This window comes from Dendrobium catenatum, unplaced genomic scaffold, assembly GCF_001605985.2.
Source record: "Dendrobium catenatum unplaced genomic scaffold, ASM160598v2 fragScaff_scaffold_1519, whole genome shotgun sequence".
NCBI lineage: Eukaryota > Viridiplantae > Streptophyta > Magnoliopsida > Asparagales > Orchidaceae > Dendrobium > Dendrobium catenatum.
This window is the reverse complement of record NW_021319981.1, coordinates 133,791-154,300: the sequence shown is the minus strand read 5'-3', so window position 1 is coordinate 154,300 and position 20,510 is coordinate 133,791. Positions and strand designations below refer to the sequence as shown.

Below are 20,510 nucleotides of genomic sequence, written 5' to 3'. Positions count from 1 at the left end.
AGGTAGAATGTGCCTTACCTTGCGTACAACACTTTACTGAACTGTCACGACGGACGAAAACGGCCCGTCGTCGCCCGAAAATCAACTTTTCCACAAATCTCCTCGAGCTTCTCTCTCCTCGGTTGATTTTAGATATTTATTTTGATTTTCTCTCTCTCTTCAAAATGACCTAATTTTAGCTTTAAAATATTCAGATCGTCCTGGCCGATCGCACGATCATCCTTGACGATCAGACCAATTTCACATCATCTTGGGACGATTTGACAGGACGATTCAGGACGATAATTAATTTTCAAAAACCCCTTGCTCTCTGACTTATGCCATCCACTGATCGTCCCGGGACGATGCCTCGATCGTCTTGGACGATCAGACTAAAAACCCATCGTCCTGGCCGATTCCCTGGACGATCCTCATGACGATAATTAATTCTGAAAAAGTCCTGCTCTCTGTCTTTTGCACTGAACTGATCGGCCTGGGACGATGCCCCTATCGACCTGGTCGATCCTGGGAGAAAAATCACCTGGAGCAATCTGGGCAATTTCTGGAGCAAATTTCAACTGATCGTCCCAGGACGATCCCAGATCGTCCTGGACAATCCTGGAGCAGAAACAGAACTTCACATATGTCTAGGACATTCTGTATTTGGAAACATTTATCATTATATTTTTTATCTTTTTTTGTGTTACTTTTTTGTACCTTACAAAGTACTATAAATAAAAGATAAAGATGTACATTTTGAATATTTTAATATATCTTAGAAGCCCTATTGAGTTAGTAAAGTATTTTCTATCCCAATGATCTTCTTTTTCGTTTTCATAATAAACACGTATAGGTTATTGGTTCAAGCCTCTAAGAACTTATTTGCTAGCAAAGTCAATATGTACTATACATAAATTTTGATCCAACAAATATAATTGCACTATAATTAGACACTCAACTTAAAATAATATTTTTTAGAATTTGATACTTTAAATCGTAATCGGAATTAATCTACTTTTAGTAATCTGAGGCTTCATTTGGGATGGCTTTCTGTTTGCTTCTTAAAGCCGCTTTCTAATTCAAAAAAATTAACTTTTGTACTAAAAAACTGCTTTAAGAAGCAGTTAAAAAGCTGTCCTAAACGAACCCTAAATTAATCTTAGCGAAAGGCCAGTCATTGCTGCGGATCGGGGAGAGAAAAGTGGAAATGCGATCAACCGATTGAGGCTTCGTTTGGGACAGTTTTCTCATTACTTCTTAAAACAGCTTTTTATTACAAAAATTAAAATTATTGTACTAAAAAGCTTTTTTAAGAAGCAGCAAGAAAGTCTTCCCAAAAGCTTGAGAGAGAGAGAGACGAAGGCGTAGGTGCTGCTTTCTGTGGTTTATTGCTCGCGCCTTCGTAGGTGCTGCTTTCAGTGGTTTATTGATCCCGTTGCAAATGGCGAGGGCGGGAGGCATCACGAATGCGGTAAATGTGGGCATCGCGGTGCAGGCCGACTGGGAGAATCGCGAGTTCATCTCCAACATCTCACTCAACGTCCGCCGCCTCTTCGAATTCCTCCTCCAATTTGGTAACACTTTTCTGTATTTGTTTAGCATTTCCCATATTTCCGATTTCTTTCACTAGGTTTTTTTTTCATGGTTTTTTCCGTCTGTGGAAAGCTCGTCTTTTCCCATCTGGATCTCAAAATTTTGAGAGTTCTCATATACCTTTTTATTCAATCTGTATTTTCCAGTGCTTCATGGTACGATTATTTCTGCATTGAAAATCCTTCATTCGTGCTCTTTATCAACTAGAAACTGCTTCTTTGTAAATTTTCCTTCACTTCAGCTAATCTGATTCGGTTAGTTTGTTTTTTTTTTTATTTATTATTATTTTTTTTTTACGTTTAGGTCAATTAAGACAGATTCACACATTGCATACACGAATACTCGAATCAAAACCTCTTAGTTGGTAGCCTAAGCTCTCAACCAACATGCCAAGATGAGCTGTGTGGTTAGTTTGATTCTAAGGCCTTCCGGCTATTGATGATTTTTTGGCAGACGCAATTCATGAACAGATTTAGGGCAGGGATGGTTTGATACGAAGTAGGGTATAAGTTAAGTGGGATTTGTTAAATGGCAAAATGCAACTGTTAAGTTCTGAGAACTCTTTGGCTGTGCTTTTCTTAAATCTGATTAAATGTTGCAAATTGTTTGGCCACGTGTTACAGGATTTAGGGATTGATAAAATTGCCAAAGCCCAAAAAATTCAAAAGACTATTATTCCTTGGAAGAGTAGCTTTGAGGTCTGCTGGGTGAGTGTTTGGTGTTAAGTTGCGGAGTTTAATTTATACCGCATGAAGAAACAAATTATGCAAACTCAGTCATTACTCATTACCAAACTTCGTGGTAAGGTTGTCATGTTTGATAGCGATCTTGATCGCTTCTGGTCGCTTTTACCCTTCTTTCATGTTTTACTTGAGATTCATCTTAGAGGACATCCAAGTCTTTAATCTTCTTTCAAAAGTTTTTTTTAATCTTTAAGGAAAGGTTATCAAACTCGGATGCAATGTTGTCGGATCTATGCTAGTTCTTGCTTATAACTTCAACACATTTTTCAAATTCTTGTGTGCCATGTTAGCAACCTCTCAACGAATTCAAACTCGTTTTTTTAAAGATCACACAATGAAACCTTATTTTGCATGATAGAAACTTTGGATAACGAATTAAAAATTTAGCTTTGCCGCATATTGGTTCCCAATGTATTAAATCATCACTCTCAAATTAATAAATTTTGATGAGTGTCGTGCTATGGTTTTGCATATCCTTGATTCTTTGATCGACGAATGATGGATGCCGATAATATATCTCAGACTGGTTTTTTGCTCCTAGCACTATAAGAAATGAGAAAAGTGAAACATTATTCTTATTTAGAAAAAAAATAATAGGAGGAAAGAGCAATGGAAAGGAGAAGTATCACCTGAGCTTGATTCTCCAAATTGTGTTTTGGGACTACCATAAAGAGAGGCTTGAGATACTGCAGCTAAGTCAAGATATGTTAAGGTGTACGTGGGTACATCATGTGCTTCAATGGGTGGTGATTCCCTTGCCCTGATGCTGACTTGGCCAAGAAGAATGAAAGGGGTCTATGAGAAAGCTTGGCTCTACGGAAAACACTTTTACATTAGAAATGATTGGATCAAGTATCTGTATGCTCATCAAATTTTTTAAGAGCCCTCAAAAAATGCATACAGTACATCTACGGGCGTCCTAGAAGAACAAATGGTATCTGCTCAAGAGTTTGAAGTTGTTGCGGTATGGGACTTGCTATCTAATCCACAAAAGCATGTGTAGGCTCTGAAGGTTGAGAACACGTGTATTCTCTAAAGGTTGAGAACAAATACACTTCCTTATTAGTGTAGGAACATTAGTGTAACCTGGAGAGGTTTCTTTGGTATATACTCTGATGGGTGAAGAACTAGCCTTTTTGCTAATTTCTCGATCATCTTGGCCACCTATAATTAGGTTAAAGATGAAATCAAACATAAGAAGAAGATTCAAATGGATAAAAGAAATAATGAATAAGCAAAAGACAATACCTCCACTGCAATTGGTTTGCGCAGAGCTAGATTTTTTACCCTGAGGGACCACTAGCAGCCTCTTGTGGCGTTCATATCTTTTGGCACCATACTCTATGAAAGGTGTGAAATATAATCTTACCCAAATCAATTGATTATAACTTGCTCCCATACTATTATCTGACAGTGTTAGACAGAATTTAGACTGTATATCGAGTTTGAGTAATGATACTAACATCATAAAAGCAATGCACATGTGGGACTCTAGGAGTGTTGAACTCATCTGGCTAATGTTTGTTATACCAAGAAGAAAATCAAACATTTTTATACAGTTGCTTGTGAAAACCTAAATTTTCGAGTGACTCTATTTGAATAATAATCTTTTAAGACCTTAGCTTAGCCAAAGTGGTAGAATAACTGTTTGGGTCACATACTAATAAAATATTCAACAACCTATAAAGATTGACCCCTATAAAGTAAAGTGTACCTTTAATGACGATCAATATCATTATGTCAATTTCCATCATGTTGCCTAATAAACCGTTTATCTCTGGCTAATACGCTATAGAAAATTGACCAACAATGAGATTTAGGGTAAATAAGAAATGCCGTAGAAAATTGACCAACAATGAGATTTAGGGTAAATAAGAAATGCCGTACACACTCCTGCTCCAATGTAGAGGATGCTTTCGAAAGTTGCATGATGATGCGGTATCCTTTATTCAAGAACTATGGTGGATATTGTAAGCAATCAAATGGTTCGCAAATGTGAATGTAAACTAGATATAAAGATGAGGTTAGGGAAGAACTAAGTCTTATGCGTCTGGCGAAGCAGTTTTCGAAAGTATCATGAAAATTATTTATATCTTAGTGAAAACTATAAGAGCTAGGGAGACATCGTTAAATATCAACATATTTTATTAGATATGAAAGTTGTATAATCCAAATGTGAAACATGAGCTACAAACATGGCAGAATAACTCACAACTATGAAAGTCTATCATAGAAGAAGGAATAAACACATTCCACAAATCACAAGTGACAAGAACATAGTTTTGACAACATAAATTACAAATTCAAATATGTTATTCCAATGGGTCCACATATGTAATACTCATTTACTCTTTCTTTTTATTTGTTTTAGGTAGACCGATTTTTTAGTGATGTTGATCCACCTAAGTACTATAAATACACTTCTAGTTGTAAAGACTTGATATGAGAAAAGAAATTTCTAAATTTTCTTTCTTCTTCTCTCCAGTTTCTCTTACTCTTTTTTTTTTGGAGTTTATGCCTACTCTAAAGGCGCACCATCTTCTTGACTGGTCAAGAAGCTTATCAAATAGTGCTCTCGTTACCCTAACATCACACCACAACTAGAACCATTTCTTTCTGGTAGTTCTATACTTCATATCCAATATGGCTTTGTCCAGTACTCAACAGGCTAACCACATTCTTGCAACAAGTCTGCATTCGTAGGGATCTTCCAGCCACATCTGCTGCTTACCAACTTCACCATCCATTTCCAACAACAGTCTTTACACAAAAACAACACTAGTCTTCGATTTGGCTGCATATTACTATTCAAGAACACCAAGGAAAGAAGCATTCTTCACACAAACATCTTGTTAAATAATCCTCTTTTGTAGCCATTATTTTCCAGCACAACAAGCCATCTAGCCCTCGCTGTTTTCAAGAACGACAATCCTTCATTGTAGCCCCACTCTTGGAGTTTTTTTTAACAAAATCAACATGTTCAGCTATTCCGTTTGGCATTGACGTCAGCAGCCATCTATTCCCAACCAACCAATCCAGATCATCATCTTCTGGCGGTTGAAGTGACATTGCCGACTCCGTCGACTCCCGCTACTCCATGGATAACATTCATTTAACCGTAACTTTCCTTTTAAGCACCCATGTCATTCAATATAACATCAGGTTCTCTGTCTTCTTTTCGTTATTTTAAATTATTGTTTTCTCAATTTCATTTTCTTACTAGTTTTTTCTCTCTTTTCATAGTTTCATGTTCTTGTTTTCTAACACTAGCTGGGCATCATCTTTTTTCATCCTCCAATCTTACACCGTGAAAAATGCCAATTTAACATAAATCCTACGCACCATGCAAACAAATCAAGAAATACAATTATTAGAAATTCGAAAGTCCCTCCAACAAGCTGATTTCCAATTTGTATCCATTGGCACATTTCTCCAATAATTCCATTCTTTCATGAATTTTGTTGACAAATGCCTTGACACTTTATGCAACGACCGACCTCACGCCTCACCCATCAAGAATCTTTCTTTGGATGGCATTTTAGGATCGGGTAAATAAATCGCTTCCCATGATCCATGCCCACCTCCTAATTTTTCTTTTCTTAAAATCATGAAAATTATTTAATTATTAATTATCTAATTAATTCTTAAAATTTATTAATTTATATTAATTAAATTATATAAATTAATTCCTAATTAATTACAGTAAAATTTTCTCTCTTTCTTCTTTTCCGCCTTTTTCATTAGTGACTTTCCATGCTTCACATGAGGTAGGGTTTTGAACGAATTGCTAAAGCCTTCTTCGCCTCCTTCGACAATGTTCCTTCTTGTCGAATCGGAAGTCACTAAAGTTTATCGTTCAATCAGATGTAGTGACGGGAGGCTTTTCAATTACTTGTTAAAGCATTCTTTGTCTCCTTCGACGACGTTCCTTCCTATCGAATCGGAAGTCACAAAAGTTCGTTGTTCTTCTTGTTGGATCGGACGTAGCTATGGGTGCTTGCTCGTTGTGAAGTTAACTATCATTTTATATTATTGTTTTTGTGATTATTCCAATCATACCCTCGTTGCCATATGAATATTTCATTATTTTTTAATTGTAGGATCAAAATGGTCCTATTTAAAGAGTTAAGGGCCTCATATCTCTTATAAGTAATTTGAATTGCTCTTTTACTTGAATTTCGATGAGAACTCGATTGATACTCCCCCCAGCTAGTCACATTTGACTATTGCATAGCCAAGTGACTAAGGCTAGCTTGTTTTTTGTTCTAACACTTGGGAGCTTCTCCATTGCTTGGGGCAATCACCCCACAGTTTGGTAAGTGCTACTTGTTCTTGGGGAACCTATGCGGGAATTCCTCTGGCGTGGAGTGAGTGTGCTATGGTGAGTTCCTTATATAATGACTCAGGGGTACGTGAGTTCCTCAAGCGTTGATTTTTGTAAAAATTCTCCTCAGTTTCTACATGCATGTGTAGATGAAACTGGCTCATACACCACAATTAAAAATGATACGAAAAGAGGGGAGAAGAGATTTTATTCATTCTTTGTTTTTGTATGTAAATGAAGATACAAGATGTAAGCTGAAAGGCCTTCCCTTAAGGGTAGATGGTTTTTAAGTTGTTTGTGCTCCATGTTCTTGGTATCTCCTTTTTGGAGTGAGACTATTAGTGGTATGTGCTTGGGCTGGCCTATGCCTTGATAAAGTAAGGTCCTTCACATGCACTCGCTACCTTGCTTAGCATGGAGTTGCTAGCAACTATGCGTATGTTTTTTTAAGAATTAGGTTGCCTGCCTGAAATTTTTCTACCTGATATGAGAGATTTAGTACTTAACCATTCTCCTTTTTACTTTCTCCTATTGACTATGACTTATATTCAGAGGTTGGTTGCGATTCTCAAGCTTTCCTGGTTGGTTGCCTCTCATTCGCCAAGTTTTTCTTCAAAGTTGGTTTCGACGACAACACTCTTACTGTGTATATTGAGTTCAATAGGTAATAAAGCCTCGACACTATGGGAGAACAAGAATAATGTCTGTCAAGTTGCTAAGGAAGGAGTCATCCTTAATACCCACATGATTGAAGGGAATGCCTCCACCCATTTTCCTTTCATGCCTTATACCTTTTTTCTCAAGAGATTCAAGATTTGCTTGTTGGCGGCCTCAACTTGCCCATGGTCTTTGGACGGTGAACTGAGGCATATTTCAGGCGAATGCTTTGCGAGCTGCAGAACCCCTTCAATGTTTTGTCAGCGAATTGTTGCCCATTGTCAATGATGATGTTGAAAGGACAACGTATCGACAAATGATGTTTATCGAAATGAAATTCCTCATCAGAGTGATTGTAGTATTGGTGAGTACCTTGGCTTTTACCCATTTAGTAAAATAGTTGACCATGATTATTATGAACTTTCTTCGTCCTGTGGATGGAGGGAATGGTCCCAACAAGTTCCAAATAGCAAAGGGCTGCTAAGGAGCTACGACTTGCGTGAAAGCTATAGTTACATCGAGGCGAATATTTTTGCATTGGAGGCTCCTGTTTGAGAATTCCTTTGGGTTTTCCTCATAGTTGACCATATGTAGCCTTGACTCAAAATTTTGTGGGTGAGTATTCTTCCTCCATAGTGACTTTCACACTCAACCTGAATGGACTTCATGAGTATTGTTTCTTCTTCTTCCTCTTGGGTGCATTTCAAGTTGAGTGTCTTCCACCTTCTTAACAATTTGCCTACCATGAGAAGGTCATTTGATGCCTTGATCTTGAACCATCATTGGTCTTTTATTTTTTGGTTGATTTTCCTCGTCTTATGGTATTCAATGAACTGGTAGATCCAAATCGTCGAACGACTAGCCTCTACTTGTATAAACTCATCTTCTTGTATAGCAGCTTTTATATTTTCACTACCGATTGCCCTTTTAGATTTCCTTGCTTTAAGAGAAAGTTAGTGAGGTGGTTTTGCTCCTTTGGGATTTGAGTTATCTTAAAATACTCCATTTACTATTTTTTTCCTTCACTTTGAAGAAGTACTTCACGAGTAATTCATCTCTAACTTTGTAAGCGTCATTGATCTATTTCACCATTAATTGAGTCTTAGCATACCACCAAATAAGTTGCCTTGATCCCTTCAGCATGTCGCAGGTTATTGACTAGTGCTTTATACTTGGCTTGATTATTAATTACTTTTAATTCAATGTTGATGCTTGGGTGATGGTGATTCCTGTAGTGCTTTTTAGAACCATACCCGCGCAAACTCCTTGCTCGCCTATGCACCATCCATGTGCAACGTCTAGTAATTTTGCAAAGTCGTTGGTTCTGACTCGCTGCTTGAACCGCTAAAATCGACTAAGAAATCGTTGAGCACTTAGGGTTAGATGGCCGTCCTTGGCTTGCAGGTGACGAGTAAATCTCTTTGTTCCACTGACCATTTTTGTAATCTCCTCGAGTGATCGGATTTGGCAAGTACAACTTTGAGCATGTGGTTAATCACCAATAGGATGGAATGAGCTTGTAACTATGGTCATAGTTTTCTTGTTGAGACTACTAGTGCCAGTGTAAGTTTCTCCATGATCGGGTATCTCTGCTATATGCCTCTAAATGTTTTGCTTTCATAGTACACTTGATACTATTTCTTCCCTTCTTTTCTAACAATCATAGAGTTGATGGTGTACTTGCCTACTCCTAGGTTCAACAATTCTTGTATGGTCGTGGACTATGGAGGTGTGGTGAGGAGAGAAGAAGCTTAATGTTGGAAGGCGACTTTGCAAGCCTAGCTCCAAGTGAAATGTTTTGAGCTTCTAAGGACTTTAAAGAAGGGCGAGCATCTCTCGCCGGGTAAAGTGTTGAACCAATTTAACCCTACGACTCATCCACTGAGTTGCTCCTCCTTTGCTAACTTGAGCAGTTTCATCTCCATGATTGCTTTTAGTGTTTCCAGGTTTACCTTAATCCCCTCTAGTTAAATGAAGAAGCCGAGAAGCTTCCTTGAACCTGCACCATAAGTATATTTTAATAGGTTCAATTGCATCTTATACCTTTTTAGGATGACAAACATCTTCTTTAGATTCTCGATGTGCTAGACGGGTGACTAGGAGGTGATGCAGGATTTTTGCAAGTATGTTTGTTGTGTTGAATTTTGTTTATGTTTTCTTTGATATAAATCCCCCACTAAAAATGCAAATGCACACGCTGATCAGGTAATAAAAGTGATGAGACGAGGAAGTGTTTTGCTTCTTTGCAATTGTTTTAGTAATGTCTACCCTAGCTATATGATTTATCCTTCGAAATGAAAATCAAGTTTGAGGCCTTTTTGAATTTAGAGATGCCGAAGAATAGTAAGATACCAATAGATAATTTGTTTGGATTAATGGCTATGAAATTTCTTAAGTTTTCCAAAGTAGACTCTTCTAAACTAGTTGTCAATTAGAGCATATGCATTCTTAAATTTCTGTCAAGCTTGTAAGGATATAAAGAAGTTTTATGGCATTCATACAATTATTTTATCTCCATACAACTTAAAACACTAAATATCCTATGTCTAGGCATGTATAAGTTCCATTCCAATACTTTTAATTTTCTTTCATCGAGATAATATATTACAATAGATTTTAATTCTACTCATGGCCACTGTATAGACTAAATTACAAATGAGAGATATTGAAAACAACTATTAGTTCTTTAAAGTACAAGCTTGACAGAGGATATTTAGTGTTTATATAGTTCGCTACTCTGACACTCAAATTCTTGAGATTCTGGCATTGAGATGCTAATTTGTGGCGCTACAGCGTTATGAAGCGCTGTAACGCTAAATTAATTGACATTTTTTTAGGCTATGGCACTACAATGTTCTTATCTGGCGACTAGCGACTGGCGTCGGGTCATTGAAGATGCTGCGACATTGATTATTTCGACGCTGCGGCGCTAGTTCAACAATTGTCAATTTTTCTTTGTTTTGTAAGTCTTTCTTGTCACAACCTAACCTAACAAGATTCCCATCATGATGAGCTGTGATAGACAAACCCAAGATATAGTTTTGAAATGTTCAGATTCTCTTTAATATTCATTTTAAATAAATAACATACTACTCAAATTTGATTATGTACTGCTAATCAACAAGCTCCTTCCCTTTTCTAGATCCAAAAAACTAGAATCAACACTACAGTGAGCTAAAACAGCTCAGTAGGCTATAAACACCGATCTAAATTTTTAAATATTTCTTTTATTAAATATTTTCAAAAAATTTAATTGCAGTTAAAAGCAATATAATAATAGCAGTTATCCATATTCAAATAATAATACTGAGCAAAACTAAAATTCATATCACAGAATAGTTCCAATTAGATTTCTCTAGTCCCAAATAAAATCTCAAAGAATTTGACCTTTTATGGCTCCGAATAGAATTTCCTCCTCTTTTAGGTAAAATCTCAAAGAATTCTGACCCCTTATAACTCTCGTTATAAAATTTTCCGAAAATATTCAAAATGTTTATAATATTTATCTCTATAACATATAAAAAATTTTGCGGTGAAAGTTATACTAGTGCAAAATTATTCTCATTTTTTGGTAATATAAACAAAAAATTTATAAATTTTTTTAGTAAAAATTACATATTTTTAAAAAATTTAGATATGTATAGTGTGACTTACCTTGGGCCGAATAAATTTCTCAGGAGGGCCGATTTGAAAAAATGACTCTAAAACCTCTTAAACCAGGCTTTTTATTTCTCTCTTCTTTTTTCCCCTTAACTCTCTCCTGCTCTCTCCTTGGGGAAACAAAAATGTAAATTTTTTGTTTTATTTATAAGTTTTTAAGTGGGATGGGATATTTATATTAAACTAATATAATTGTATAAATGTAATTATTTTAATTGTTTAAATTTTGATGTAAAATTCATATTAATTCTTTTTTGTTTTCAAATTTCGGAATTAAAAAATTATATAAAAATATACTTAAATTAGTTAAACATGTCAGTTTGGTGAAATCAGTTTGCAAAATGGATATCTAACAGACAAAAAACTTGTATCGATAAGTGTCGATTTCTTAAAAAATATACTCATGTCCAAAAATTATAAAAAATTAGTAAAACTAAAGCACAACCATATTTATTGTTATGGCAAAGACGATTTGTGATTTGGACATATAATGACTCTTGAATAATTTTTTACTGTTATATGTCGAAATAACTCTTTTAAATTTAAAGGTTACTATAATCTATCCACCATAAAAAATATCATTATCGAAATTTTTGGATTAAAATAAGTTAGAATAAATTTGGATACAACTATCTTATCTCAGATTCCTTTTACCAAGTAGCCTTTTTGGCGGTCCTGTGTTTCCACTGCACCTTGACCAACAACAACAACAACATCAAGCCTTTATCCCACTATGTGGGGGTCAGCTACATGAATCCTTTTTCTCCATTGTGTTCTATTAAAGGTCAAATTCTCGTTTAAATCTAATAAAGAAAGGTCATTCCTAATATTTTCTAACAAAGTCTTTTTAGGTCCGCCTCTACCTTTCTTAATATAAGTCAAATCTAATACCTCTACTCTCTTAACCTGGTCATTGGAAGGCCGCCGTTTTATGTGACCAAACCATCTAAGGCAACTCTCTCTAATCTTATCTTCTACTGGAGCTACTCCAACCTTTTTACGTATATGCTCATTTCGTATCCTATCTCTAAGGGTAAAGCCACTCATCCACTGCACCTTGACCATTGGAATTTATTTGTTCCTTAATTTTCTCACATCATATGCTAAAATCCTATCAGTCTCTTCCCTATAGTACATATTTGGATTAACCTTAGCATCATCACCAGATAACCTCTTCCCATAATCAGATTCTTTCTAATTTGAGCACTAAGAGATCAATCATTCGGATGCGTACCATGCTTCAAATATTCTATAAAGGGCACTCTCCAATCTGACTCTTCCTAAATCCCAATCACTATGAGGGTCTAATCAAGAGAAGATAGATCTACGGGGCATATAGCTTAATGATGCTTCAAATATTAAATTTTATTGGAAAATCATTAAAGAAGATGTATGGAAGGCTGTCAAATCTTTTTTTACTACTGGTTTAATGTGTGAAGAGTGGAAGGAAACCTTAGTGGTCTTAATCCCTAAGGTTAAAAATCCTTTGAATCCTTCAAACATTAGACCAATTAGCCTTTGTTTGTCCATTTACAAAATTGTGGCAAGAATGTTATTGAATAGGCTAATTTGGATTGTTCCAAAGATTGTATTTGAAGATCAAGCTGCATTTGTTAGAGGTCGCTCTATGTCTGAACATATTTTACTTACTCAAGAGTTAATTCATAAGTTCAGATTCTCCAAAGCTAAGAAAGGTTTAATGGCTATAAAAGTTGACATGGAACAAGCCTATGATAGTATGGGTTGATCAACTTTGAAACAAGTGTTTGAACATTATGGTTTCCCGGAAAAAATTTCAAAGTTATTAATGCAGTGTGTTGTAGATCCGAGGTTCTCTATTGTGGTTAATGGTAGCAACTCTAGATGGATAGAGGCCAAAACTATATTTAGACAAGGATGATGCCCATTGTCTCCTTATCTATTTATTTTGTGCTCTCAATTACTATTTGAAACTTTTACTCTTAAATGAAGGAACATTGCTAACAAAGTGGCTCCCAATGCAGAGAAAATATCACATTTACAATATGCAGATGATATTATAATATTTTTTGAGGCAAAATAAAGGAGTGTGAAGAAAATAATCAACATAATGAAGGATTATAGCAAATGGTCGGGTCAAAAGGTTAATGTCCAAAAATCCTCTATTATTTTCGGGAAATCAGTTGGTAGGAGTAGATCTTTCAAAAATGTTGGGTTTAAAATTGGCTTTAAGGAGGTTAGTTCTTTCAGATTTTCAAAACTTTTGGAGAAAGCCTATAGCAGAGTAAATACATGGGGTAATCGGTTTATCTCTCTTTCTGGAAAGTTGCTTCTAATAAAGTCATCTTTGCTTTCTCTACCTGTATTTTTATCTACGCATTCATTAGTCCATATAGGAGTGTTGAATGACTTGGATAGAATGTGTGGGGATTTCTTTTGGCAAAAAAATGATAACAGTAAAGGACTTCACTATGTTGCTTAGGAAACAATATGTAAAACAAAAAGAATGGGTGGTCAAGGAGTGCAAGTCAGTTGCTATGAATAAGGGACCACTAAGGGCAAAATTAGCTTGGAATTTTGTTAATAATCCTTCTTCCTTACTCAACAGGGTTTTATTAGCTAAATATGGGAAGGAAATCTAGAATTCTGATGTTAGAAGCAATGTGTCTCCTACTTGGAAGGTAATAATTAATGTAGCAGAATTTTTGAAACATGTAGTGAGATGCAAGGTCTTAGATGACTGCTGTATCAATACCTTTGAAGATGTATGGATTTTAGATAAAAGCATTGATCAATGGCCTACTTTGTTACAAAATTTAATAATGTTAGAAAATGACTTAAGGAATTTATCCAGAATGGTAAATGGAATGTTTTGAAGCTGAATCAGTGTTTCGGTCCAGATTTATTGGAGCTTATCACTTATGTTTTGATACACTCAGAGTTGCAAGGTAAATTTGAAAATCTTTTTCACACCTCTTTTAAATGGGTATTTCCTATTAAGCTTCGCCTGTAGGTATTGCTGACTCTCTAAAATCCTATGGGAGGGTCTAACATGTGTCGCTGACTGACCAAGTGTGTACAACTATTGCTGTAGTGGTGTTGAACTGACTAAGGGATTCTTGCCCTTATCTTGTGGCCCATAAGTACTGTGTACCTCCTCTTTCCTAAGAGGAGGGGACCCTGAAGACTCTTTTCACTGAGGTCTACACGAAGATTGACCTCAACTTTAAGAGGGACTACATCGAGTTTGTTGTCTTGTAAATTAATCACCTTTGTCAACAACTTATGGAAGGTTCTAATGTTGAATCCTTTTAAGTAGGGTACTATGAGATAATCTATTTTCTTCAATAGAATCTTTTTTGCATGCTGCTCCTGTAATTGGGGCTCACACTGCAAATTAAGGTTCCTCCATCTGACTATGTAATCGAGTAAAGTCTCTCGAGGATGTTGTCTGGCCACAACTAACTCCCCCACTATAACCCGGTGCTCAACACTGATAAATATATGTACTTGCTCTAACTCTACAAAAGTGCGGACTGAATCATTTGGGAGGTTGGCGTACCAAGCAAAGGCCACCCCAACTAAACTACTTATAAAGAGTCTCAGCATAAGGGCATCGTTCCCTTCTATATTGTAACAAATGACCCGGTACTGAGCCATATGCTGCCTCAGGTTCGCAAACCTGTCAAACACTCTGAAATGCAGTGGAATGAAGCTAGAGAGGTAGGGTTCCCGTTCGTACTCAACTGGGTAAGTTCTCCCCTGCTAATAGCCTCTGCAGCCTTCCTGGAGGAAATGAACCGCTCGACCTTCTAAGCTGTCAGGTCCTAAATCTATGTTGCTGACAACTGTGCCAATTGAATCTAAATTGGAGTAGTAAAAGTAGCTACTGTAGGTGGGCCTGGGACTGCTCTTTGAACTCTGTCCACTCCTATGAGGTTTGGTGGTACTAGTGGTACTGCGGGCTCATCCTTAGATGTAGTAGTACCTACGCCCATCATCTAGGGCATCACCCCCAAAGATGTCAACTATGCAGTCATCATCGCCATAGCTCTGACCATCTCTGCCATCTCAGTCTAAAGGTGTAAAATCGTGGCCTCTGTATCCACTGACCTAGGAGATCCACCCACCAAAGGCTCTCCCTGCTCATCATCATCCTCGAGCTCTCTCTACTCATCTGAGAGACCTCATCAGGTAACCACACAAACACTGTGTACCAGCACCTCTATATCTGACTCTTCCCCGAGTGTGTCCTCCTTGGAGAAGGTCTGACATAAAGCTTCTGTATATGGACCCATAGGGGAAGATACCCTATGGGGGCTGGGAACTGAAATTGCCTCAATCTAGTCTGGTGAACATCAGGCGAAACTATAACATCCATATTACAAATCATCGGGACTACCTCTGATCCGAAAGGAACTACTGTCTTCATTTGCTCAACTGCCTCTACTAACTGTACTGTATCGATAGGGGTGTCCGCCTATCTTCATCTCCAAACCCACCTATTATGGTGGGATCTAGTGAGGGCAACTGACTATTGAGAGGCAATAATCATTGAACTGATCTAGGGTTGAGCAGGCTCCAACTGGTTTCTCCATCCATGATGATATGGGCATCATTCTTTCTTAAAAAAGACACATGGAGCACACTGCATATCTAACATGTGATCAGACCGTAATAACCTGTACGTAAAACTTTCAATCCTCTCAATGATCTTAAAAGGTCCATTGTACCTTGAACTTAGCTTGTAGATTCTCCTAAATCTGTTGACACCTTTCATAGGGCTGAATCTGACATGAACAAAGATTCTAATCTAAAACTAAAACAATATTTGTTTCTGATCATAATATTTTTCTGCCTATTTTGTGTAGATCTCAATCTTTCTCTGATTAAATGGATCTTTATTGTAATGTCATATATAAAGGCTGTCCCTATCACCTTTTTATCTCCCATATCTTTCAAAATCAAAGGAGTCCTGCACTTCCTACTATATAGAGCTACATAAGAAGTTATATGAGCTTCATAAGAAGTTATACCTATGTTGGTTTGATAAATGTTGTTATACACAAACACTATCAGCGGGTTTATGATCCTCCCAACTAACCCAAAAATTCAGGACACAGTCTCAAAAGATCCTCCAGTATCTGAATAACCTTTTTCGACTGTCTGCCTATATGCGAAGAAAAGTCGTACTAAAGTGCAACATTTTACCCAGTCTCTATTGAATATCTCTTCATAATTTGGATATAAATGTATTATCACGATCAGAAATAATCACCTTTGGCACATCATGCAATCTGATAATATCTGATATATCTAGGCTAACATGTCTATTTGATCAGTCTGTCAATCAAAATAAAATGAGTTGACTTCATCAGTCGATCGACAACAACCTAGATAATATTATGCCATCACCTTGATTTAGGAAAACCCATAGCAAAATCCATCATCAACTTTTCCTATTATCACTATGGAATAAGTAACGTCTGCAAAAGATCATCCAATCGCTGATACTCCGCCTTCACTAACTGACATGCCTCACACTTCGAGACAAACCCCACTGTGTTTTCAATCCAAGCCACTAAAACATATTTTTTAAATCTTCGTACATTTTGTTACTTCCTGAATAAATAGTGTAGTCCAAATAGTGAGCTTCATGCAGAAACTCCTGCCTCATATCTTCAAAAATTAGAACCCACAGTCTATCTTTAGAGAAAATTATACCTGAATCAATAACTTTAGTTCCGATTTCTTACTAGATCTGATTTGTTCAAGCAACTTTGGATATTCTGCATCCGACTTCTAAGCTTCTTAAATCTTTTCTTACAATGAAAGTTGAATACTCATATGAGTCAATATGTCAGAGTCCCACTTAGTATAAAAAATTACCTTCAACTGTAATCTCTCTATTATCTCTTATTAAAGACTCATCAGAAGTAAGCTAAAAAAATGAAACTCTAGAAGATTTCTTTCTCAGAGCATATGCCACCACATTAACCTTACCAAGCTGATACTGACTAGTCAGATCATAGTCTTTGATCAACTCAAGTCATCTCCTTTGCCTTAGGTTTAGATCCTTCCGAGTGAATATATATTTCAGACTCTGATGATCGGTGAAAATCTCACATCTTACACCATATAGATAGCGTCTCTAGATCTTCAAAGCAAAAACTACAGCAATATGTTTCAAATCATGTATCAGATAGTTTCTCTAATGTGACTTCTCCTGTTTGGAAGCATAAGTTATAACTCTATTGTGTTGCATTAGAACACATCCCAAATCTCTCAGTGAAGCATCACTGAATATCTGAAATCCTTATGTACTAGAAGGACGAGCTAAAATTGGAGCAGAAGTCAAATAATCCTTCAGTCTTCAAAAACTCGCCTCGCACTCCAGTGTCTGACAAAAGCTATTGATTCATGAGTCAGTCTCATCAAAATTGTAGAAATATGAGAAAATCACTTCACAAACTTTTGGTAATATCTAGCCATGCTCAATAAACTGCGTACCTCAAACACGGTAGTAGATCTCGGCCAATCAATAACTACTTGAACTTATTAGAGATTAGCCGAAATACCAGCACTACTTACTAATGTGTCCTAGATAGGAAATATTCCTTGGTCAGAACTCATATTTAGAGAATTTGATATATAACTGATGTTATCTTAAAGTCTCCAAAATAATCTTGAAATCCCTCACAGTATCTTCCTCAGAAATAGAATATACTAAAATATCATTTATGAAAATAATCACAAACTGATTTAGAAAATGTCTAAACATTGTTCATCAGATCCATAAAAATAGATAGAGTATTAGTCATTCCAAATAGCATGACCAAAAACTCATAGTGTTTGTACCTCGTATTGAAAGATGTCTTCTTCACATCAACCTCTTTCTCCTTCACTTGATAATATTCAGATTACAAATCAATCTTTTAAAATGTAGATCTAGCAAGTTGATCAAAAGATCATCGAACTATGGTAGATACTTATTCTAGATAGTGACTTTGTTCAACTCCATGTTGTTAATGCACATATGTTTCATACCATCCTCATTAAGTCATATTAGGATGTGCAAATCCCTTGTCAACCACCTCTTGCAGTTGAACCTTGAACTCTAAAAGCTTCTTAAGTGCCATCCTATACGGAATTTTAGATATCGGGGTCGTACTTGAAAATACATCAAGGAAAAACTATATATCTCTACCCCGAGGTAAATTGACTCACTCTCTAGGAAATACATCTAAAAATTCCTGTATTATCGTGACATCAAAAAGAAGACCAAAATTTATACTCTTATCCTGGATTGATGCCAGAAATATCAAGCATTCTTTCTTTCATAGTCTATCTGTTTCCATAGCAGAAATCAAACAAGATAAAATAACTCTAACTCCTTAAAGTACATAACTCTCATTGCTCTGAAATAATGTAACTCGCTTCTTCAAGAAATCAATATGAGTCTCATACCGACTTAATCAGTCTAACCCTAAATAACATTAAAAGTAGAAATCTTAATATCACAAAAATATATCCTAATGGCTATCATACCATCTCTAGTTGTTAAAGTAACATAAAGAAAAACATACAGTAAAATTGTATTGTAGTAGATCGAAGAAATACTTGGAAATAAATGATCAAATCTTGCTTGTGGATACTCTATTACTTAGTGCCTTATTTGGTCGTATTTGAAGCACTGTCCAGTCATCCTGTAGCATAAACCAGAGTGATGTATGGTGACCCACCAACAGAACCAAAACTAGCTACATTGCCACTGCCAAAAACTACTGCAGATACTGATTGTCCACCTCTCCTGGAATCTTCAAGTGCATATGTGCTCTTCTTTCCAGAATACCTATAGTCAGATGTATCGCCATTGAACCTTTTCCTATTAGTAGTTGACCGCTGTTGAGTAGCTATTAGATCATTCACTATCAGTCGAGCTCTCTCAATAAACTCAAAGAAATAAAAAATATAAAATAGTACCAGTGGCTATCACAGGCTATTTTGAAGTCCTCTTAAAAATTTGTAGCACTTCTTCGTGGGAGTGTTAACTAAGTTGTTGAACATACTGGCCAAAGCAAACAACTCTATCTCCTACTGCATAATTATCCTGCTCCCCTGAAATAATCTCAAAAAAGCCTCTTACATTTGTTGTCGTGCAAAAGGTGGTGTAAATGAGTTTCGAAACACATTAGAAAACTCCTCCCAACTAATCAATGAGTTCACTCTCTTAAAATTTATCTTCTGGTTGGCCTATCCACCAACGCCTGTCTCACAATCTATCAAAAAGACTTCCAAGGATACCTTCCTCTTAGGAGGACACTACATACTGTCAAATTCCTTCTTCAGCCTTCTCAACCAATCCTCTATTATTCTGGGCTCAACAGTGCCCTTAAATCTTGCTTCAACCTCAAAAACATCTGCTGATGTCTGTCTGTATCATCAAATCTAACTGCATGAACTTTACTCTGTGCTTCGCCCATTATCTGAGATATCATATTAGCAAACTATAAATTGTATCAGAAATAACTATCGAAGCCGTACTATATATAGGAGCCGCCGGACTGCCACTTTGCCCGTCTATCATATCTAGGTTTTTCAGATTCATAATCACACAAAATAAGCAACTGAAAATACATGCACATGAAACAAATAATAATAAACACTAAGACAGACTGAAAATTACCTCATTTAATTTACAGGTTAATTCTTATAGCTTTATTTTACGATCCATTCTAAAATTATTGCTTTGATACCACAAAGCTTGTCACAACACAATCCAATAGGATTTCTATCGTATTGAGTTGTGACATAAATTTCAAGATCAAGTTTTAGAATGTTTGAATTCTTTTTTAATATTCATTTTAAATAAATAAAATACTGTAGAGCTACTAAAAATAGTCAAGCATTAAAAATAAAACTCATCCACAAGATTTCTTTCATTTCTTCAAAATGTATTCATACTACAGTATTTGACTATAAACAAAAGCTATAAAACTAAATAATAAATTAATCATGATTGTTAAAAAATCAAAATAGAGAAATATATATAACTCAGATTTGAACTTGAATTGTTAATCAACCAGTTCCTTTCCTTTCCTAGATCATGAAAAATAGAAGCAAAATCACAATGAGTTACAATAGCTCAATAGATCACAAACACTGATCTAAATTTTTAAATATTTCTTGTATTAAATATTTTAATATAGTTAAAAGCAATAAAATAAATCATTATATTGAACATATTAATAATAGCATAATAGTTATCCAGATTTAAATAATAATACTGAACAAAACTGGAATTCATATTACATAATAGTTTTTATCAGATTTCTCCAGTCTTAGATTAAATCACGAAAGATTTTGGGCCCTTTTGGCTCCAAACATAATTTCTCTCTTTTTCAGAATAAATCTCAAAGGATTCTTACTTCTTATAACTCTCAACAGATATGTTTTTCAGAGATTTTCATATTCATATTCCCTGTCACAGATAGAATTTTTTTGGCTTTGACCTCTTATATTCCCAACATGTATTTTTCATATCAAAATGGTTCAATGTTACTTGATTCAATCAT

At 35.8% G+C, this 20,510-nt stretch overlaps 1 protein-coding gene across 2 annotated transcripts in view; it reads left to right on the top strand.

The window, feature by feature from the left end:
* The first annotated feature begins 1,309 nt into the window (after positions 1-1,309).
* The window catches only part of LOC110112163 (protein BRICK 1), a 28,683-nt gene continuing 9,482 nt past the window's right edge, over positions 1,310-20,510 (top strand). Inside the window, exon 1 of one of the 2 annotated variants that reach the window (XM_028700412.1) lies at positions 1,310-1,553. In XM_028700412.1, the coding sequence (XP_028556245.1) occupies positions 1,421-1,553 (133 nt within the window). In that variant the 5' untranslated portion in view covers positions 1,310-1,420. The remainder of the gene's footprint in view (positions 1,554-20,510) is intronic. The other variant, XM_020844273.2, reaches the window with a different exon arrangement.